Below are 21876 nucleotides of genomic sequence, written 5' to 3'. Positions count from 1 at the left end.
TTCCAGGACATTCCATTGCCCACAATTAAATCTGGAGCCCAGGAGAGAGGGCCTTTTGGCCTCTTCTCCCCCCAGTTCTGTCTGGGACCCTAGAGACGGAGAACCCTGCTCACAATCTGGAACCCACAAGTTCGAGCCCTTCCTGACCCCAGTTCTACCAGGACCCCGGTAGACGGAGCCCCTAGCCTTCATTCTCCTTGGGACCCGAGATAGAGCCCTCAGCCCCTATTTCTTCTGGGGCCCAGGAGTTCCTTGTTTTCCGGGCCCAGGAGTCAGAGCCTTCAGCACCCTGGGGCCCGGGGTTGGAGCCCTTAAGCCCTTCCCCAGGTCGTCCTAATTATCATTCTTGGCCCTGTTAGGGGCCCAAAGTCTGAGCTCCCCGCCCGCCCCTATGAAGACATCTGGCTCCCTGCCCTCAATTCTCCCCGGGCCTCAGACTCCCAACTCTGAGAGGAGAGATGGGGGTAGTCTCGCCTTATCATCGCGACCCTCCTGCTGGGGGTAGGCAAAAGGATGGTTTCGCGCGCGCCGGGGAGGCGTCTGCGTTCTCTCACCGGTTTCCCGGACCAGGAGCAGCAGCAACGGCAGTAGCGGCAGCGTCGGCGGCGACAATCTCAACGGCCGGAGGGCTGCGGCCCGGGCCATGGGGGGCCCGGGGAGGGACTGGGCCCGGGCAGGGGCCTGAGGGCCACTCTGCGTGCGCCAATCGCCTGGGCAGACGAGTAGGTGCCTGAGTGGCTCCGGCTCCCGGCCGGTTCCCGCGGCGCTCGGCTTTCTCGGCTCTGCTGTCGAGGTCCGGTTCTCGGGCTCAGCGACCCTGGCCCTTAGATTCTTTCTGGCTTCGGACTAACTGACGTCACAGGACCCACCCCCTTTCTCCCCTCCTCACCGAGCCGATCTGGCTCCGGCCACGCCCCCTCAGGCAGGTCAGACCCCGCCCCCTCCTGGGATTCCATGTCTGTCTCTGCCCAGGATTCTACGCTCGCCCCGCACCCCCAGCATTCCTCTCCCTCCCCTTCCCAGGATTCTACACCCGCTGCCTCCCAGGACAATGATCGCCGGCCTCCATGCCCCAGAATTCTCTCTTTGCCCTCTCCAGGCAAACCCCGCCCCTTAGTGCTATAGCCACGCCCCTTTACACAGCTAAATTGCCCTCGAGCCCCGCCCCCTGTCTAACAGGGCAAGTACAGCGCTTCCAACTGTCTCCGCTTCCACGAAGTCCCGCCCTCAGGCATGGCCCTGCCCATTCGTTCTCCCCGTAGTCGGCCCTGCCCCTCAGGAGTTCAGTTTGCTCAGGCCTCGGCCCCGCCCCCTTTAGTATTGGATAGGGCCATCTGGACACACATGCGTGAGGCACGTGGTTTTCTATAGACCCGCCCCTCTGGGGCCCCGCCCACATGCCGAGACTCCACCCCCTTCCCCGCTTAGCGTCTTTCCCCGTTCTCGCCCCGAGCTCACTGTCTTGTCTGGCAGGTCTGTCCGCATCTCAGCCTATCCTCATGTCTTTCTAATCTCTGCCTGAGACTTTGGGAGTCGCCGCGTCGTGTCTTTTTAGATTCCTGTCTTTTAGTGTCTCTGTCTTTGTGAGTCTCTCTGCCTCTTTTTCCGTCCCTGTGTTTATCTCTGGGTCTTTCAGTTTTCACGTTTCTGTGTCGCTTTGTGTTTCTGGTCTCTTTCTTCCTGATGGTCTTTCTATCACTGTCTCTGTGTCACTTGGTTCTTGTCTTTTTTCATCCCTTGGACTCTGGCTCTGTCTCTCTCGCTCCCTGCATCTGTGTCTGTTTCTACCCCTGTCACTCTGTGGGTTTCTGTCTCTGTGTCTTTCTCTTCCCTGTGTTTCTCGGTGTGTCTGGTTTCTCTCTCCGTCTCTCTTGACCTCTCTGCGTTCCGCAGCCCTCTCCTCCTGCATCTTGTCCGCACCAGCGCCTTACTGCAATCTTCCGCCAGGGGGCAGCACAGACCGCTCCCAGCGGTCGGCTGGCCCTGCGGGGTTGGGTTACGATCGGGCCTCCAGACTTGACTAGTTCCCTCCCCGTGTCCTTGTCCCACTTCTCCTATCTTCCCAACCTCCTCGCGTCTTTGTGTCTCTCGCTCTGACTCGGCCCCTTTGTCTCTCCCCGGCGGCTCCCGCTCCTCCCCTCCCCCACCTACCTCTTCACATTCCTTGGACTGCCCGGGGGAGCTGGTGAGGCCGCCCAGCGTGTAGGGACGAGGGCGGCAAGCAGGAGGCTGAGGGAGACGATGCCATTGAGCGCTTGAAATCACTTGGTTCCAGTTCCTCGGAAAAGTAGCTGATAAGCTGGGGGCTGATGCTTCGGGCCCTCCCAAGAGGACCCCCATAGACTTGCCCTCCCTTCCCACCTGCCACACACCTGAGTTTTCCTACCCAGAAATGCAAGATCTTAAGTAGTGGAGACTCTTACTGACTGGCATTCACATCTTGGTAATAATACTGTTAATAAATGTATTTAGCACTGACTATGTGCCCGGTGTTAATCCAAGTCCGCTGTATTATCTCAAATAACCCCCCACAGCACCCTATGTGATGAGGAAACTGAGGCACAAAGAAAGAAGTGACTGGATCCAAAGTCAAAGAGTTGGCTACTTGTCAGTTGGTGGTGGTTTAGTCACTAAGTCGTGTCTGACTCCTGCGACCCCATGGACTGTAGCCCGCCAGGCTCCTCTGACAATGGGATTCTCTGGGCAAGAATACTGGAGTGGATTGCCGTTTCCTTCTCCAGGGGAGAAGCATTGCAGGCAGATTCTTTACCAGCTGAGCCACCAGAGATGCCCACTTGTTAGTTAATTCCACACAAAAATCGCACGAAGGGAGATTTCATGATCCCCATTTCACTGAAAAGCACACAGAGCATACAGAGATTCTCTGCCCCCATGCCTCCCAGCAAGGAAGTAGCAGGCTAGGACCTTCCCATGGTGTGTCTCTCAGCCTGGCATGAGGTCAGCTGGACAAATACAGTCGTCACCTCCCCCCTGCCCTTATCTGCAGTTTCAGTTACCCCGCGTCAACCCCAGTCCAAAAATATCAAACGGAAAATTCCAGAAATAAAAATCCATCGGTTTTTAACCATTCTGAGAGGCATGATGAAGTCTCGAGCCCTAAACATAAATCATCCCTCTATCCAGTGCTTATACACTACCTGCCTCTGAGTCACTTAGTAGCCAGTTGCATTGTCAGATGGATTGCAGTGGTGTCACGGGGCTGATGTCCAAATGACCCTCATTTTATTTAATAATGGCCGCAAACACAAGAGTAGTGATGCTAGCAATTTGGACATTCTCTTGCTGTCATTATTTATAGATGAAAGTTTGTCACAGGGATGTGTATATAGAAAAAAACACAAAACACTGTATATGTAGGGTTCAGTACAATCCACACATCCACTGGGGTCTTGGAATGTATCCTCTAGATAAAGAAGAATGACCGTAGGTGCATAGTAAATTCTCTCTAGAACTCTGGCAATCTGGGGCCAGACTAGAGGGCCAGGATCTCTGGGGTTAGTGCCAACTTTGCTACTGATTTGCTTCGTGAAATTCTGCCCTCTTCCCCCATTCCTCCCTTGGACAAAATAACCAGTCCCCACGAAGAGTTTCTCCAGGACGTTCCCCCCTTTAGCACCCACTCTTCTCCAAGCCTGTCAAGGAGTGTGCTCAACTGTCTCCTGGCTCTTCTTTGTGAGCTGTGGTGAGCCCAGGAGATAAGCCCCAGTAGGCTGGAATTTCATGCCCCTAGTCACATGCAAAAAGGGACTTGGATAAGGCTGAGCACTACCTTGTGTGTTTGTTGACAGATGACTGGGTGAGTCTCATACCTGGGGAGTTGACTTCTAGCGTCAAGGAGTCTCAGAGGTGACACTTCACTGAAGAGTCATAACCACTAGGAGGTAGGGGCACAGAGCCAAAGGCTTCCTGATGGAGCTAGGGAGTTGATGCCAAGTATTATATTTTACCTGCCCTTTAACCAGTCAGTCCTAAAGGAAATGTGTGCTAAGTTGCTTCAGTTGTGTCCGACTCTTTGCGACCCTATGGACTGTAGCCTGCCAGGCTCCTCTGTCCATGGGGTTCTCCAGGCAAGAATACTGGAGTGGGTTGCCAAGCCCTCTTCCAGAGCATCTTCCCAACCCAGGTTTTGAACCTGCATCTCTCATGTCTGCTGCATTGACAGGCAGATTTTTAACCACTAGTGCCAACAGGGAAGTCCATTAAAGGAAACCACCCTGAATATTCACTGGAAGGACTGATGCTGAAGCTGAAGCTCCAATACTTTGGCCACCTGATGCGAAGAGCCAACTCATTGGAAAAGACCCTGATGCTGGGAAAGATTGAGGACAGGAGGAGAAGGGGGCAACAGAGAACAATATGGTTGGATGGCATCATCGACTCAATGGACATGAGTCTGAGCAAACTCCAGGAGATAGTGAAGGACAGGGAAGCCTGGCGTACTGTATGTAGTCCATGGAGTTGAAAAGAGTTGGACATGAATGAGCGACTGAATAATAACAAAACCTCTTCCATACTAAGCCCTTATGGTTCAGAGTGAGCCTGGCCCAGTCCTGGCCAATCAGAGCATTGGGTCCCCTGGCCACAGGGATTGATTCAGGAATGGGGGTGGGACTCATTCCTGACCAATGAAAATTAGCCCTGAGATGTCTGCTTGAACTAATAGGGAAGGGACACCTCTTTTGATGAGGGTTGCTAAACTGGTAAAGGAGAAAGCAATGGCACCCCACTCCAGTACTCTTGCCTGGAAAATCCCATGGACGGAGGAGCCTGGTGGGCTGCAGTCCATGGGGTCGCTAAGAGTCGGGCACGACTGAGCGACTTCACTTCACTTTTCACTTTCATGCATTGGAGAAGGAAATGGCAACCTACTCTAGTATTCTTGCCTGGAGAATCCCAGGGGCGGCGGAGCCTGGTGGACTGCCGTCTATGGGGTCGCACAGAGTCGGACACGACTGAAGCGACTTAGCAGCAGCAGCTAAACTGGTAAAACACTGGTACTCTGGGTGCCTCCGGAGACAAAAGAAGCTGCCTGTGCATGGAGGACAGGAGAGCTGAGAATTGCAACAGGCCAGCTTTCTGATGAGACTGTCTGAGCCCCTGGATCCAGCTACGCCTGAAAGTAGTCAGTCTTTGACCTTCCTGGTTATATGAATGAATAATTTTCCCTTTTCATTTACACAACTTTTTTTTTTTGTCATTTGCAACAAAACACATCTTTACTAATAAAACCTGTATGAGTCCAGAGGTGCCACAAATTCCTGTAAAGTTCCAAGGACAAGGAGTGTTGTTAGTTGCTCAGTCGTGTCCGACTGTTTGCAACCCCGTGGACTGTAGCCTGCCAGGCTTCTCTGTCCATGGGGTTTCCCAGGCAAGAACACTGGAGTAGGTTGCTATTTCCTTCTCCAGGGGACCTTCCAGACTCAGGGATCAAACCCAGATCTCCTGCACTGCAGGCAGATTCTTTACTGTCTACGCCACTAGGGAAAACTTGTCGGAATTCTTAAAAATGTCCTGGCTTTGAAGGAGAGGCAATCTTTGTTACAGTGCGGGAAATGAGAGAGGACATTCCAGGTGGGAGAATAGTAAATTCACAAAGGCACAAGATGTGAGAGACAGAGCGGTGGGTATGTGTGAGGGGTGACATCTTAGCAGGTCCTGAATGCCAGGTGAAGGGTGCCTCATGGTCCTGAGAGCAAAAGGGAGCCACAGAAGGTTGAGGAGCAAGAGGAGTCCACTCTGAACTTGCCTTTATTTCCTGGAGCCCCAGATCATGGTGGTTCATCACCCCCACACCTGCTGCCCCTTCCCCCAGACCCTTGCCCAAGGTGGGAGGAGGGGTCAGACTAAGGAGGGCACAGGCTGCCATCTGTATGCAAATTGCCTGGGATGCCAAGCAGATGAGGGATCTTATGCAAATGTATGCCCTCTTGGGAGGCAGGCCAAGACCCTCCTCTCATTAATTTGGGGACCAGGTGCTGGGCGGAGCATCCCTTTCTCCCTGGGGTTCCCTCTCTCCCCTCCCCCAACCATCTGTTCCCTCCCCCTCCAGTTCCCCAAATCCCGCCCCCCCCACCAATATCTGCCCTTAATGCGGTATCTCTCTCCACCTGCTCCCTTTCTTGCTTTTCTTTCTGTCCCTCCATTTTCCGTGAGTGACAATAATAACAGTACTAAAGACATATTGAACACATGCTCTGTGCCAGGCTTTGCACTAAACACTTTTCACAGCTATCAAATTCTCCCAATCATTCTATGATTTCTCCGTGTGTCTGCTGTATTTTTAAAAAAGGATATTCCATTCTGGGTGGGGGAGGGAAGGATTGGGAGATTGGGGTAGCAGATGCAAACTATTATATATAGGATGGATAAACAACAAGGTCCTACCGTATAACACAGGGAACCCTATTCAATATTCCGTGGTAAATCCTAATGGAAAAGAATACGAAAAAGACTGTCTATATATGTAAAACTGAATCACTGTGCTGTACATCGGAAACTAACACATTGTAAATCAACTATACTTCAATAAAAAAAAAAAAAATGTGAGCTGAATGTCCATGGGAAGGAGGGAAAGATTGATTAAGCTTCAAGTACCTGAGAGTCCTTGAGCTTCCCTAGTGGCTCAGATGGTAAAGAAACCACCTGCAGTGCAAGAGACCCGGTTCAATTCCTAGGTCGGAAAGATCCCTTGGAGAAGGGAATGGCTACCTACTCCAGTATTCTTGCCTGCAGAACCCCATGGACAGAGGAGCCTGGCGGGCTACAGTCCATGAGGTTGCAAAGAGTCGGACAAGACTGACTGACTCATTTCACTTATCCGAGAGTCATTAAGTGACTCCTGGGACTCTCGCTCTGCTCGGTGAGCCCTGTGCTCACGTCATGGAGGTGAGAGCCATGGCCAGGAGGCATGTTTTCCTCCACCTGCAGGTGTGGCTGAATGCATTTGCCCCCCACGCAGCCCTGGCAGCTTCCAGGTGTGGCTCCGCCCTGCTGCCCCTTGACTCTGGGCCTGGGGACACCACCACACGGAGAGGACAGCAGAGCCCCATGAACCCCCAAGCTCAGGCGGCAGAACTGTGATCGTTTGTTCCCATCTCAGCGTGTTAACCTGCCCCATCTCTCTCATTTCTCACATTTGTTTTATTTATACATTTATTTATTTTTAATCTTTTGGCCACACCCGACAGGAATCTTTGTTCCCCAACCAAGGACTGAACCCTGACCCCTGTGTTGGAAGGTGGAGTCTTAACCACCGGGCCACCAGGGAAGTCCCTCCTGTTTGTTTTAATCTGACTCAATAAATCACGGGATTTGAGCACCTTAATTCAGCCAATGTGAGCTCTTCCGTTGTGGAAATCTCGGAGCATTTCCTCAGTTGCCTACAAGGAGGTTCCCATAGCATCTCTTCAACTCCCCACGGCCATAGATGCTACTTGGTCCATCTGGTGGCTGAGTAAACTGAGGACAGAGGGGTGGGGTCACTGGTAGAGACCTCCCAGCATGCACTGCACTTGCTCCCCCTGCTCACAGTGGCCGTCCACGGCCCAAGTATGATTTATCTCTATCTGATGGACTCAGGGAGGTAAAGTCACTTGCCCAAGGTCACACTTGTCTGCCCTGCACTGCTTCTGAGCTGCTCTTTTGAAACTTTTTTCTCCCCCTCCCTTTCTAACTGGAATGATCTCTCTGAATCCCAGTTCTTTCTGTGTTCCTGTCTGTCTCTGCAGCCCTACCTCTCTGTATGGCACATTACTTTATTGTGCTCCAAAGATACTGCATTAAAAAAAAAAATAAATTACAGGTTTGTGGTAACCCTGTGTCTACTGGTGCCATTTTCCCGACAGCCTTTGCTCGCTTTGTATCTTTGTGTCACGTTTGGTAATTCTTGCAATATTCCAAGGTTCTCCATTGTTCGTCTGTTTGTTATGGTCACTGATGAGTGACCTTTGATGTGACCACTATGACTCACTGAAGGCTCAGACGATGGTTACCATTTTTAACAAGAAAGTGTTTTGTTTTCCAAAGTGTTTCTTAAGTTAAGCTATGTACTTTTTTTTTTTTTTAAGGCAGAACACTATTGCATACTTACTACAGTACAGTGTAACCGTAACATATGCACTGGAAACTGAAACATGTGTGTGACTTGCTTTATTGTGACCTTGGCTTTATTGCTGTGGTCCGGAATTGCACAGTAGGTAGATCCAGGACATGTCTCTATTTGTCTGTCTTTGCCTCTCTCGCCCCACATCTCTGTCTCAGTGGCTCTCTCTCAATTCTGAGCTGCCCCAGCCCGTCCCTCTGACCTCCCTCTTAGCCTCTCTGTTCTCCTTTCAAATGCCTCTCCCTCCGCTTCGGCAAGTCTCTGTTTTGCTGTTTCTGCCATCTCTTCTCTCCGCCTAGATCCCTTCATGGGGGTTCCTCCAAGTTGCCCCTCCTCATCTCCCACCCCGCAGCTGCAGGCCCCAGGCTGTCCTCAGAGAAGATGCCTAAATCCCTAATTCCATCCACTCTACAGCTCAGAGAGAGCTTTTCCTCTGGATGCTTCAATTCCCTCTGGGCCTCTGGCGAGAGAGACTGGGCATTTTTTACTTAAGGGGACAGCACCCCACCTCCCCCCAAAGGCACTGGTCTTCAGGGGCCAGGTTCAGCTCCCTCTGGCCCCCCAGCACCTCTCTTCTCCAGCTTTTTCCAGCTGAGTCACTCTCCATCCCTTCTGTCTCATTTCTTTCTCCATGACATCAGATTTCTTCTGAGGTCCAGCAAGGGGGTGGGAGAGCCAGCAGGGCCAGAGCATCACCCGCACCCCCTTCCCCTCTCATCCCCTAGAGGAGGCGGCTCTGGCCACAGGATGGTGTCCAGGTGACAGACAGCATTTATTCCAGACTCCAGTGTCCACAGATGATGGGGTCAGGGCAGGGGGCGGGGATCCAGTGTCAGACTCTGCAGCAGGACGTCAGGTGGGAGGCGGGGACCAGCAATGGAGGCAGGAGGTAAAAATAGCCCCAGCCAGCGACCCTCGAGCCTCGTCCCAGGCCAGGACTTGGGCTCCGGTCCAGGAGCTATTCTGGGGCCTGGGAGAGTCACAATCCCTGGAGGAAGGTCCCCTCCCTCCCAGGCCGCTGTGATCCCTGCCCAGCCCACAGAGGAAGGAAGGGAGGGCCCAGAGAGGGAAGAGGGAAGGCCAGGAACGTGGGGGCAGGCGGAGGTGTGAGCAGGGCTGGTTTTCTGATGCTTGCCACTCCGGGTCGGGTTCAGTGACTGCCTCTGGGAAGGTCCTCAGGCTCAACACTGGGGAAAAGATGGGGAGATCAGCCTGGGCCCACAGCGGCTCTTCCACCTGCAGTGGCCCCCTCTCCCCAGGGGCCCAGGCCGTCACTCACCTCCTCTCCAAAGCCCCTGCTCCCATGCTTGGCTCCTCCAGAGGTACTCCCCATGAGAAGGCCTGTCTGCTCCGGCTGCTCTTTTCCTGAGTGGCTCAACTTGGGTTCCCCAGGTGGCCTAGTGGGAGGAGGCAGTGTGTTGGAGGTGGTCATGGCCAAGGAAGGAACTGGCCATGGGTGTGTCGGATGGGGACAGACTTGGCGATGGGTGGGTGGGAATGAGCTGGGGGTGAGGTAGGAGGTGGAAGTGGCCCTGGGGTCAGGGGTGGGGTGAGGACATGCTTGACGCTGCTCTTGGAGTTGGAGCTGGTGATGTCACTGGGATGGGTTTGGGGGAGGGCTGTGGGGATGGCTGGGCTTCCCCGGTGGCTCAGTGGAAAAGAATCCACCTGCCATGCAGGAGTTCCAGGAGAGGTAGGTTCAATCCCTGGGTCTGGAAGATGCTCTGGAGGAAGGCATGGCAACCCACTCCAGTACTCTTGGCTGGAGAACCCCATGGACAGGGGAGCCTGACGGGCTATATGGTCTATGGGGTCATAAAGAGTTGGACATGACTGAGGCGACTTAGCACGCATGTACGCACGTGATGATGGCTGTGGATTGGAGTTGAGGGTGGCCATGTGGTTGCCGTTGGAGATAAGGTTGGATGGGGATGGGTTTGGAGTTAGGAATGGGATGGGGGGATGTGCAGGGGGGCTTGGGATGGGGAGGTGGCTGAAGCTGTGTTTGGTTACTGGATGTGCGCTGGAGCTGAGGGTATGGCTGGGGGAGAGGTTGGGGTTGGAGAGGAAGCTGGAGGTATAGATGAGGTTACTTTGGGATTGGGGTGGGCGTGGATCACAGGTGGGGATGAGATTGGGGATGGGGTTAAGGTGAGCTTGGGGTGGTCTGGGAATTAGTTACGGGTTGGGTGGGGTTGAGGAGAGGGGAGGGGACGGTCATGGTCCAGGTTGGAGGTTGGAGATGGGATGGCATCTTATTTGCCGATGGAGTTGGGGTTGGGGCTGTGGTTGGTTTGGGGCTGAGGTCGGGGTGAGATCAGGGTTGGGGTAGAGAGGTCAGTTTCAAGGTTTCAGGCCACTCACGGAGGCCCCTTCTCGCTCCGCCGGCAGCAGCCGGGCCGCCCCTTGCGTCTCATGCAGTAGAAGACGGCAACGACGAGGAGCAGGAGGCCCACGCTGATGGCCACGGCCATGACCGCCACGCCAGCCTGGGAGGTCTGGGGGGCCACTGCAGGGCAGGGCGGGGGGGAGGGGTCAGCCAGCAGCCCGCTGTCTGCCCTGCACCCGGTGTCGGTCCCACCGCGGTGGTTACTCACCGGTTCCAAAGTGGAAGACGTGATGGGTGTTCCCGAGAGGGTTGGAGGCCTCACAGGAGACGCCGTCTTGGCTCAAGGCACTGGTCACCTTCAGGGTCAGGGAGCTGCTCACCCAGCCCTGGCCTCCAGGGGCTGGTTCTGTGGGCTGTGGAGGCTCAGGTCAGGCCCAGGTTTGCGAGATCAAGGGCTCGGGGTGTGGGCAGAGGTGAAAAGGAAGCGGCTGGCGGGGGTGGAGGGCGGGGAGGACAGGATGCGTGGACCGTCAAGGGGGCTGGGATTTGGGGAGGGTCAGAGGAGGGTCCCTTACGCTGCCGCCCAACTGGCTCCAGGTGAGTTTGGGCTCCGGGTAGCCGCGGGCGTAGCAGATCAGGGTGACTTTATCTCCTTCGGTCCAGCTGCCTTCGGCCTTGGGCTGAGTCTCCTTTGCCTTTAACTCTGGTGTCCCTGCGGGTGGTGGGGCGGGAAAGGGGGTAAGATGTAGGCAGCCCAGGAAAGGAAAGGAGGGAGAGAAAAAGAGGAGAGAAGGACCAGCTGTGGACCCATCTCATTTGTCCTGGCCCCCCACACTCCCCCATACTATCCCCATCCCAGCCTGCCTATACCCCGAACCTTGAACCAGCAGCCTGAAGCTCCGGGTGCGACTCAGGAGGGGGATCTTGGGCATGTAGGCCTCACACGTGTATGTGCCGGCGGAATCGAAGGTGACGGAGTGGAGGGAGAGTGTGGGGTCCTCCCCCATGGGTGCTGAGTCCTGGGTGGGGAGAGAAACAGCAGGCACCAGCTGGGTGTGAGAGGCAGGGAGGGGTTGATGGAAAGGGGAGGGTCCCGTGCTGGAGAGGGACGCCTTCCCTTCTCACCTTGGTCCAGTGTAGGATCGGGGTGGGCAGGCCTCGTGCAGAGCAGGTCACGGTTGTGCTGTTACTCAGAGATAAGGAAAGTTCCTCCCCTGTGCTGAGCTCCAGGGAGTCCAGGTCTGGAGTTGGGGGAACAGAATGTCACCTTCCCCAGACCCTCACCCGATCAGTTAGGGGATCCCCAGGGCTTTTGAGAAGGGCAGACGTGAATGGACAATCGTCAGCAGAGAATGCCAACTTCTCCCCAGCTCCACGAGCACTCCACTCTCTTATCTGGGCCCTTGAGCCCAGATCTAGGAGTCTGACTCCAAAATACATGCCCATGGGGCTTCCCTGGTGGTCCAGTGGCTAAGACTTTATGCTCCCAATGCAGGGGGCCTGGTCGGGGAACTAGACCCCACATGCCAGAGTGAAGACCTGGTGCAGCCAAATTAAATAAATAAGGTTAAACACTTAAAACAACAACAACAACAACAAAACCCCAAAATACAGGCCCACTTTGACTACCTGCCTCCAGAGCTGACGTCTGAGCTCAAGGTTAATGGATAACCTGGGAGGTGTTGGGTGCTCCTTCTCTGACTACCCCTCAAGCCTTGGCCTTCTCTCCTCCATACGACCCATTTTTTTCCATCAAGTCTTTCTCTGCTCTGTCCCCCAAATGGATCTTCTCACTTCTTTCCATCTCTGATCCTGGGGTCCAACTGCCTTGACCACTGCAGCCACGTCCTCACTGGTCTCTGTCCTGGGCAGGACTCCTGTCCTCTCTGGTCCATTCTTTGGTGAGCAGCCAGAGGGATCTTTTCTTTTTTAAATAGTGAAAGTGTAGTTGCTCAGTCGTGTCCAAGTTTGATTTTAAAAAAAATTGTTTTTAAAATTTATTTATTTAATTTTGGCTGTGCTGGGTTCTTTACAAAACAAAACAAAAAAACAGCCCACTCCTCTCTCTCTCTCTCTCTTTTTTTTTTTTTTGTAGTACCCAGGCTTCTCTAGTTGCATCACGGGGTTTAGTGATGGTATATGGGAATCTTAGTTCCCCAACCAGGGACTGACCCCAGGTTCCCTGCATTGGGAGTGGGGAGTGTTATCCACTGGACCACCAGGGAAGGCCCCCCAAGGAATCTTTTCAAAACACACACTGGTCAGCCCTTGCCTCTGCTTAAATTCTTGCAGTGAGGAAAACACAAAACAAAACAAAACCCTGCGGTGGTTCCCCAGTATGGTGGGCACACAGGCCTCTTTCTCTGATGAAGCCAAAAAGTCCTGCCCGCTGCTTCACCCTCATCTCCCACCTTCCCCTCTTGTTCCCTGAGCTCCGGCTACCCTGTTCTTTCCCTGTTGTCCTCCAGTATGCCAGTGTGGGCCTCAGGGCCCTTGCATGTGCTGTTTCCGCAGCCTGGAATGCGTTTCTTCTGACTCATCATAGCTCTGGTTCCATTCTTTGGTTTCCTACACATGTTCCCCTTCTCAGAGAGGTCTCTCTGACCCTCTGTCGTGGACACTCAGATTTCCCCTTTGGCAGCAAAGGATTTTCTCCCCCAGCTGTTGAGAAGGGTGTCAGCTGTCAGCCCTCAGCTGTCAGCCCTCTCTGGAAACTGCCTGAGAGAGAGCCCCTGGCTCGAGGTCATGTCCCCTCCTTCCCTCGGCAGCCCACATCCAATGATAGGTTGACGTGGACGTACAAAAGACCCGGCCCCTGTACCCCAACTGGGGATCTCTCAGCCCTGTGAGCATGTAGAGGTCTTCCTTAGGCTGAAGCCCAACTTCCGCCTCTGCTGTATCCTGCTTCCTTCCCTCATCACCCACCAAGAGGTGTAGATACTGGGGCACTTCCCATAAATTTCCTTCCTGCAGTCAGAATCTTCAGCCCCCAACACCCTCCATGGAAAATAATCTCTGCTCGCCGCACCACTTCCTTATCCCACTCCTTTGCGTTAGTCTCTGTAGAGGCAGGACTGTGACTCAAATTGTGTGTTCAAAAAAAAAAAAAGTGTGTGTTCAGCATTTAACATCTGTCTCCCCTACTGGACCCTGGAGCCTGGCGGAGGCTGGGGCTTCACTGTCTTGTTCACGTGTGGCATAGGGTCTAGTCCCAGGAAGGGAGGTGACGGGAGTGCCCAGCAGGCACAGAGCCTTTGCTCAGGGCTTGTGTGCAGGTGGACCAAGAAGCCTTCTTGGAAGACTGGGACCCGAGAGATGGGTTAGGATTGGATGGAAGAGAAAATCGGGAGTTACTGTAGGAAAGAGGAGAAGAGCTTGGGATGTGATGGGCAGAAGGGTCCGCCTAAGATGAGGCCAGTAGGGTGGGTCTTGAAGGCTGGGGTGAAGCATGTGGGTCTTATCCCCGGAGGACTGGGGAGCTACAGCAGGTTCTAGGCAGCGGAAGGTCAGGTGTATGCCTTGGAAAGGGGTCTCTGGCTGCCTTGTATGGGAGACTGGAGGGGCCGGGGCCATCGAGACCAGGCTGGGCACCACAGAAAGGGTTGGAGACAGGGCTGCGGGGGGGCGGTGAGGGTGAGGAGATTGCTGATGCCAGGGCCCCCCTCCCGCTCCGGAGGCGCTCACAGGCCACACGCAGATCCAGGGTTTTGGAGAGATCTGCATCCTCGGGGGCGTCGTAGTCCTCTACCCTGCAGCCATAGGTCCCGCTCTGGTTCCGCTGTACCCTCTCCAGTGTCAGGTTCCCCTCAAGACTTGTTTTTAGCACATCCTCCTGCTTGTCCTGGGGGAGACCAGGAGTGAGGAACCCAGTTCAGGAGATGCTCTGGGCTGGCAGGGTCAGGTTAGGTCCGGGGTCACCCAAGCCAGGCATCAAGGTATGTCAAGACTCTCACAAATTGGTGAGCTATCTCACAGATAGCTCCTGGGTCACATGCCTTGCTAAGCCAGGGGTCACCCAGGTGAAGGGTCAGAAGTTGGTGCAGACAAGTAGATCGCACAGGTCAGGGGAATGAAGGGGTGGGTTACCTGAAGCCGAAAAAACGTGTACTCCGGGCTGGGACTGCCGTCCCCCTGGCACAACAGCTGGACAGAGTCACCCTCGCGGACCCAGCCCTCGGCAATGGACTGGCTGCCCAACCAGAACAGCACGCTCTCTGTGGGATCTAAGGGAAAGGGCAGACTCACGATCAGAGTCAAGGGTAAAAGGCAGGGCTAGGTTAAGGGGGAAAGGCCAGCACTGCAGCAAAGGAAAGGGCTATGGTTGGCCAAAGGTAATATCTTTTTTCTTCTTTTTTTTGCCATGCCATGAGGCATGTGGGATCTTAGTTCCTTAACTAGGGATTGAACCCACACCCCCGGCTTTGGAAGCGTGGAGTCTTAACCAAGGAAGTTCCTTAGAGGTCATATTTTGAGGCTCAAGTTTGCACTCGTTCTGAGATCATGGGCTCGAGGTCAGAGGTGGAGAGTACAGGTCAGTGTGTACCTTGGGAAGAGCTCTCTGGCTGCCTTGTATGGGAGACCGGAGGGGCTGGGGGCATCCAGACCAGGACAGGCACCATAGAAAGGGTTGGAGGCAGGGTTGTGGGGGTGTTGATTCCACACTTCCAATGCAGGGGGCGCAGGGTCGATCCCTGGTCAGGGAACTACGATCCCACACGCCTCATGGTGTGGCCAAAAAAAAAAAAAGATATGACCCCTCACCTTTGGCCAACCTTAGTCCTTTCCTTTGCTACAATGTGGGTGACATGTCACTGTGAGATTTGGGGGGACCCATTTTGGGGTGGAAGCGTGGGGCACAACGGTTAGTCCTGAGACTCCATGAGGTTCAGAGTGTTCTGGGGGGGAGTCAGAAGTCAGGATGGGGCTCCTGCTGGCACTTGAGGTCAGAGGTCAGAGGTGAGTACCCACTTCAGCCTGAGGTAATGGTGGGGGAAGGCCTGGAAGGGGTGGGGCAGGTCACTGGGGTCGCCTTGGAGGGTCAGGCCTCAGCGCGAGAGTTCCAGGTGGGGGCGGCCGGGGGCCCGGCTCGGACTCACAGTGCAGGGTGAGGGAGAAGGAAGGGCCGTCCTGGCGGCCATGCTGGCCGGCGGGCAGGTGGTAGTGCACGGAGCAGTGGAAGCTGGCCTCCCGGTCGGGCTTGTGGAGCCGCAGGTAAAGGGTGCTGGTGACAGAGAGCAGGCCGGAGGCCTCCCGGACGGTGCGGGCGGTCATGTAGCCCTCTGTGGGAGGGGGCGGCGGGGAGGCGGTCAGCCAGCCCGGCCGCCGCCCAGCCCCAGCCCTGAGGTCTAGCTGAGCTCCCGCAGGCGCCACTCACCGGAGTTCACCTCCAGGGGCACGGCCAGGGGCTGCCCGTTCCGATACCACATGATCTTGGGGGCTGGGTTCCCGTTGCGGCTGCTGCAAGTGGCTATCTGGGACAGACACAGACCCGCCCGGGCTGGGAGCCAGGTCCCCGGAGTCTGGGGACCAGACCAGACCCAGACACACGAGTCCAGCTCCCAAGCCTCTCCTCCCGGGAGACCCAAGGTCGGAACTCCCGGACCCCTACTCCTGGACTGGGAAGCCCAAGCCCCCAGCTTCTCCCGACCTTGGGCTGTAGGAGCCCAGGACCCCCTCCTCCCCTCAGAATCCTGGAAGCAAGATGCGGCCCAAGGTACCTCCTGGGCAAAGTCATCCATCACAGACAGGGTTCCTTTGTTGGGGGAGACCTCCGGAGCCTCTGGTTTGGCTGCGGGAGGGACTTACAGTCAGGAGCTGGTTCCCGGGGTTCTCACCTCCCTGCCCTTTCCCAGGATGTGTGTGTGTTGTGGGAGGGGGGCGGTGGTTGGAGGGGAGGCACAGACACTCACCAAACACACTGAGCCTGGCGGTGGCCTCGGCAATGCCTGCTGCCCCCGTCTTCACCACGCACACGTAGTCGCGCTCGTCACCCACCTGGGCCTCAGGCAGCACCAGGCGCCCCCTGGAGTCCAGCTGGTACGGGGGGCTGCGGCCCTGGGAGTTGAGGTCTTTGTCCCAGAGCTTGGACCCATGCAGCTCGGCCCAGGCCAGGCGGTGGCGGGCCCAGGAGCGGTCAACCTGCGGGGGCAGGCGGGGAGCATCTCAGCGAGAGGCTGCCCGGCCGCGGGCCCTTCTCCGTGTCCCCTTTCCCTCTGCCGCTCCGTGGGTCTCCTCTCACGCTCTCTCTCTGGTCCCTCCGTCCTCTCTCCAGCTCTCCCACCCCCGCTCTCTGTCTGTGGTCACCTTTCCCCCTCTCTGGTTCCCTCCTTCCACCTCTGTCTTCCTTTCCTGCCCTGGGTCTCCTGTTTCTCTTTCTCTTTAGTCCCATCCCTGGGCTCCTGCCTTCTGGGTGTCTGCCTCTGAATGTCCTCTTTCAAGAGCCAAGGGACCTCTTTCATTCTAGCCTCAGCTGTGCCCGACACCAGGGTACCCTGGAGAGGGGCTTCCTCTCACTGGGCCTCCATTTCCCCACCTGTAAAATGGAAAGGCAGCTTGGTGGGGCTCCTAGGGGCTTTCGGGCTCAGATGAGGGGATGAACATTTGCAGCCCCACTGCGCCCTGACTCTCAGGCCCCGCTCTGTCATGTCCTCGTTCCCAGCCCACAGCACTCACCAGAAACCATTCCAGCATGAAATAGTCATGGGTCCCCAAGGGGCTGCAGTCCAGAGTGACAGACTCCCCCCTCATCACCTCCACCAGGGGGGGCACAGACAGGCGGACCTCAGCCTTGGAACCTGCAGGAGGGTGACTGAGCTCTCTCCCACTGCCACCAGGAGGCAGAGCTCTCTAGGTCCCCAGTCCTCCTCCCCCAGCCCCTCCGCCCCCAGACCCAGTGGTCCAGGCCCCCAGCCCCTCCTCCCCCAGCCCCAGGGGTCCAGGCCCCTAGCCCCTCCTCCCCCAGCCCCAGGGGTCCAGGCCCCTAGCCCCTCCTCCCCCAGGCCCCCAGCCCCTCCTTTCCCAGACCCAGGGATCCAGGCCAGGCCCCCAGCCCCTGCTCTCCCAGACCCAGAGGTCCAGGCCCCCAGACCCTGCTCCCTCAGATTCAGCTCCTCTCTCCCTTCATCTCTCATTTCTGCATCTCTAAGCTTCAGATCCCATCAGCATGTCTCTCCATCTCTCCGTCCACTTGCAGAACTGAAGACCCCTCCCCTGGGCCACACAGGGCCCCGGTGGCTTCCATACAATCCGCTTGGACTCAAATCCTGTGTGTCCTTGCTTGTCCCCCAGACCAAATGCCCCTTGAGGGCAGGGCCTTGGCGGACTCATTCCTTAGCCTCCAGCACTTCACCTGGGGCCTGGCACAACGAGATGGATAATCATCTCCATCTCAGTCACCGCCTCTGCGTGTGTGTGTGTGTGTGTGTGTGTGTGTATGCGCGTGTGCGCCCCTCACCCTGCGTCTCGTCTCTTAGTTTCACGGTTCTCTGCGTTCCTCTCCGTCTCCGTGTTGCCCAGCCCTGCCCCCCGGGTCTCTCCATCCGGAGCGGTGGGGGAGGGGGGTGGGGGGCTGGGGCTGGGCCAGAGCTGAGGCAGGATGGGTGTGTGGGCGCGGTGAAGGGGGACAGGGCTGGGCAGGTTTCAGGAATGTGGGAGGGACAGGCTGGCTCAGGCCTGCCCGAGCCCCCTACCCTCGCCTCGGCCCCTCTAACTCTTTGAGAGAGCAGCAGCACGTGCCTCACAGCAGGACAGGGTGGAGGGCTCGGATCCTGGGTCCAGAGGGAGAAGGGAGCGGAGGGCCGGGACTCCTGTCCCAGGATCCGGGCAGGTAGAGGTGTTCGCATTAGGAAAGCGAGCTCTTTCAGCCTCTGGGCTGGCAATCTGGCCTGAGCTCTCAGTTCTTAGAGTCTCCCTCCCTTCCCCGCCCAGCCTGGCCCAGCTTTGCCCCTGGGGACCCACTGTTTGCCATGCTTGTGCCAGGGGCCTGGATTCCCAGGCACCCACCTCTGGCCCGGGCCTGCCCCATGGGAGGGAGTGTGGGGCCAGGCTGGTGCCCAGGGCTGGGTCCAAGCGGTGGAGACAGCAAGGACGGTCAGAGGGATCTCTCTCTCCCCCAGTTCTCTCTTCCCGCAGCCCCTGAGGGCCTCTACCTCTCCTCCAACCCCCACGCAGGTGCGTGGCTTTATCTGGGCCCCCGGGGAGGGGGGCTCTGTCACTTGGAAATACTTGGTGCCGCTGTCACTGCCCAGGGGCTGGGCTCCAGCCCTTTCTGATGGAGCGGGAGGCGAGAGGGGCGGGCCCTTTAGAGTCTGGGCTCTGAATCTGAATAGGGGGAACCCTCAATCGCATGTGACTTGCTGGTTTCTAGCCAGAGGGTCCCCGACCCTCTCAAAACTTGACAACTTTTGAGCGGGGAGTTCCGCTTTGGTCTCTTCTGTCCCCGGGGAAAAGGCACTCCGGCCACTGGAGGCCAGGACCTCTGGGTCCGGGGGATTAGGGGCCAGGCGGGGGTGGGAGCGGGGGCAGATCCCAGCGTCTGAGGGGGCAGGGAGCGGAGCGCCCGCACTCCTGGGTCCAACGGCTTCTCAGATCGCTTCTAATACACAGCTGAGGATCCTCAGCCCTCTGCCAGGCTGTCGCTGGGTCTCTCCCTGGGAGGGGCACTCCATATCCCTCCTTTCCTGGGGTCCCTGGGGTCCCTGGGGTCGGCGAAAGCCCCTCCCCATCTCCCCTCCCCTCCCCGCGCCTCCCAGGCGCGCCCTGCTCTCAGCCCGAGCCATACCTGGGTGCGCCGCCAGCAGGAGCGCGAGCACCAGCAACCGCGGGGCCCTACGCGCCCCAGCCCGCGCGTCTGGGGGCTCCATGTTCAGGCGGCGGCGGCAGCGGGCGGCGAGAGGCGGGCGGCAGGGGCAGAGACTGAGCCCGGGCTGGGACTCCTCGGCCGCCGGGACTGGAGCGAGGAGGCCCCGCCCCAGGCAGCCCCGCCCCACCCCGCCCTCCCGGTCTCCCCCTCGTCCCCCTCCAAAGCCGGGCGCCAGGCCAGGACCTCCCACTGCCCGGAGCCGACCTCCCAGCGCTCAGCCGGGAGCCAGGCTCCCCGCCCCCGGGCCCCAGGGTGTCAGGCTCCAACTGACCAGCGCCCCTGGCGGGTGACCCGACCAACCAGTTCGGCCGGTGTCCAGAGCGGGGTCCTCCCTGGACCCCTGCGGATACTCTCCGCCTCATTCTCACTGGCGGGACCCGATCCCTCCCCGGCCAGTGACGTGGGCTCCCCTCGTCGTTTTCGACCTGCTGGCCCGGGTCCAACCAGTGGACCTGCACCGGCCTCTCCCAGTCCAACCAGCAATCCCCAGCCTCCCCAGTGGCCAGTGCGCTAGGCTGCTTTCCTGTCTGACCAGCGGCCTGGAACCCACCCGGTTCTAATGTCTGCTAGTTCTAACGTCTAATGATCTTCGACACCCAGCTCTGCCCAGGCCTCTGAGATGCTGGCAGGGGCGGGGGCTGTGGGGTGCTCTTCTCTTAGCTTTCCTCCCTAGGGCCCTCCCTCTCTCCCCCCTTCCAGGGAATCCTAGGAATGCCACCCCCCTTCCTCCCTTTCTCTACCCTTTACTCCCTTCCAGCTTTGGGGGGAGGGGAAGAGAAACGGGGTTGACAGGTGAGTGGGGGCGGGGAGGAGGCCCAGGCACCTGAGGGAAAAAAAGGAGGAGTCCTGCCATGGGTCACAAGGAAGGGTCACAGGTCAGACTTGGGATCACAGATCAGAGTGTCCAGGGCTCCTTACAAGGCAGGCCTGGCTGGGACAAAATTCCTAGATGCTGGCTGGGGGGTGGGGTGAGATTTCACTGGTTACCCGGGAGAAGCTAGCCCTCAACACTGGCTAGTAAGGGGCAGCTGGTCATGCTGGGAGACTTTCCCTAGGCCTCTGATCAGATGTGGGGGGTGGATGGGCAGAAGAGGGACCACTGGTCAGGCACCAGGGACATCTTGGGTTATAGGTCAGCACGGGGGTTATTGGTTAGACTGCTCAAGGCTACTTTGTCCATACAGGAGAGCGATGGTTATAGATGGGAGAGGTGACCTTTTAGTGTTAGCTCCCCTTCTCCAGAAAGCCCTCCGTGCTCTCCTCGGCTGAGTCAAGTGCTCACCTCTGGGCTCCCCCACCTAGCCCTGCCCATTCTGGGTCAGCTCTGTCTGGGGATGAGTTTGTCTCCTCCACTGGACAGAGAGCCAGGAAGGGAAGGGCCCGGGCTGTTGTGATCACTACTGCGTCCCCAGTACTGTCCAGCCCAGGCAAGACATGGAGCAAGAACTCAGGGAAGGTTTGCAAGGCTCAAATGCAGGAGTACACAGGCTCACATGCAAATCCCACCCAGACTGGATCATGGCCCAACACACCTGCAAACTCGCGAGTGGACAAAAGAGCTCCCTGGCACAAGCTTTTACACAGGGACCCCAGGCACCCACTCCCCAGCTCCCCTGCCCCTGGCTCATACACCTTCTGCTCGGGCTGCTAGGTATACCCTTTCCTCAACAGCCCCCTTCCACCTTCCTTAATCCAACCAGCCGGGGGGTTCTGGTTCTGGTTTATAAACGTGGGGGTGTATGGAGTGTGTGCGAAGGAGGAAAGTCATAAATGCCAGGGCCATTTCCTTGAGGGCTTGCACCAACTAGTACTGAAATATCTGTCTTTGTCCCCTACAATTTACTTCCATAAAACAGCCGGAAGGATCCCATTAAAATGTGAGTCAGCCCGTCACCCTTCTGCTCAGATCTTCTCCTTCTGAATAAAGTTGAAGTCCTTTCCATGGTGCGCAATGTCCTGTATCTGGTCCTCATCGCCTCCCTGGCCTCATCTTCCTCTTCTCTGCCCCACCTCGCTAGCTCTTTTCCTGCCACATTGATCTCTTTGATTCCATGCTCTTCCTCCATCGCCAGGCTTGTTTCAGCCTCAGGGCCTTTGCTCTTGCTCTTCCCTCTTGTGGGACATTCTTTCTTGCCATCTCTCCCTCCCTGTCTGGCTTCAAATCTCTATGGCATCATCTTATCGCAGAGCTTCCCTTAACCATCCTTTCTGATGCAGCAACGAAGCCAGTCCTTTATCTCGCTACATTTTCCCTCCGCAGCACTTATCGCTGCCACATATTTATTTTTTATTGTTTTGCCCAAAACAGAAGCTCCAAGAGAATGGGAACTTTAGTTCACCACTGTATCCCCAGGGTCTAGAACGGTGCTTGGTGTAAGGAGCTGACGATGCCTGGAATCAATGAATTTTCTAATTCCATTGCTGTCTCATGTGTAGCTACTTAGACATTTTAAGTAACAAGCCCCATATTTCTATACCTTTATCCTATTATCTTATGTACAGTGTGGGATGTGTGTGTGCTCAGTCACTTCCAACTCTGTAGTCCGCCAGGCTCCTCTGTCCATG

The 21876-nt window shown here is 56.7% G+C and overlaps 2 protein-coding genes across 4 annotated transcripts in view; both read right to left on the bottom strand.

Moving 5' to 3' along the window:
• NECTIN2 (nectin cell adhesion molecule 2) overlaps positions 1–825 on the bottom strand; it is a 32501-nt gene extending 31676 nt beyond the window's left edge. For all 3 annotated transcript variants that reach the window (XM_068991754.1, XM_068991755.1, XM_068991756.1), the window contains exon 1: positions 555–825. In XM_068991754.1, the coding sequence (XP_068847855.1) occupies positions 555–645 (91 nt within the window). In that variant the 5' untranslated portion in view covers positions 646–825. The remainder of the gene's footprint in view (positions 1–554) is intronic.
• Positions 826–8213: 7388 nt separating this feature from the next.
• BCAM (basal cell adhesion molecule (Lutheran blood group)) lies at positions 8214–19372 on the bottom strand. The gene is made up of 15 exons (XM_068991956.1): positions 19231–19372; positions 17124–17245; positions 16361–16589; positions 16169–16239; positions 15826–15922; positions 15548–15730; positions 14538–14674; positions 14136–14292; positions 11577–11692; positions 11329–11470; positions 11027–11163; positions 10720–10864; positions 10487–10631; positions 9402–9519; positions 8214–9309 (listed from the first exon to the last, which is right to left on the bottom strand). Exons 1-15 carry the CDS (start codon positions 19310–19312, stop codon positions 9304–9306), a joined length of 1887 nt encoding a protein of 628 aa, XP_068848057.1. The 5' UTR covers positions 19313–19372; the 3' UTR covers positions 8214–9303.
• Between the last annotated feature and the right edge of the window lie 2504 nt (positions 19373–21876).

This window comes from Capricornis sumatraensis, chromosome 20 (assembly GCF_032405125.1).
Source record: "Capricornis sumatraensis isolate serow.1 chromosome 20, serow.2, whole genome shotgun sequence".
Taxonomy (NCBI): Eukaryota; Metazoa; Chordata; class Mammalia; order Artiodactyla; family Bovidae; genus Capricornis; species Capricornis sumatraensis.
This window is presented reverse-complemented; position numbering and strand designations above follow the sequence as displayed.